Source organism: Fulmarus glacialis, unplaced genomic scaffold, assembly GCF_000690835.1.
Source record: "Fulmarus glacialis isolate BGI_N327 unplaced genomic scaffold, ASM69083v1 scaffold29809, whole genome shotgun sequence".
NCBI classification, from domain to species: domain Eukaryota; kingdom Metazoa; phylum Chordata; class Aves; order Procellariiformes; family Procellariidae; genus Fulmarus; species Fulmarus glacialis.
The window spans coordinates 2,648-2,899 of NW_009231851.1; the positions used below are offsets into that span (position 1 = coordinate 2,648).

The following is a 252-nucleotide window of genomic DNA, read 5'->3' on the forward strand; positions in this document are numbered from 1 at the left end:
CACCGGCTACGGTTGAGTCCCCCTACCAGTGGCATCACCCGTGACGGATCCTGTCCGCGCTCTTCCCTCTCTCTGCAGCGGCATTTTCGGGGAGCGCCTCCCCCTGCGCTACTACCTGTCAGGGGGGATGGTGCTAAGTGGGATCTTCACCGCGCTCTTCGGCCTCGGCTACTTCTGGAACATCCACGTCCTCTGGTACTTCATCGTTGTGCAGGTGCGTCCACGCTGGAGGATACCCAGGCTCTCGATTTT

At 61.1% G+C, this 252-nt stretch overlaps 1 protein-coding gene across 1 annotated transcript in view; it reads left to right on the forward strand.

Moving 5' to 3' along the window:
- The window catches only part of SLC37A2 (solute carrier family 37 (glucose-6-phosphate transporter), member 2), a gene marked incomplete at its 5' end in the record, with an annotated part of 7,177 nt that overhangs the window by 918 nt on the left and 6,007 nt on the right, over positions 1 to 252 (forward strand). Inside the window, one exon of the mRNA XM_009584707.1 lies at positions 79 to 214. Within this exon, the coding sequence (XP_009583002.1) occupies positions 79 to 214 (136 nt within the window). The remainder of the gene's footprint in view (positions 1 to 78; positions 215 to 252) is intronic.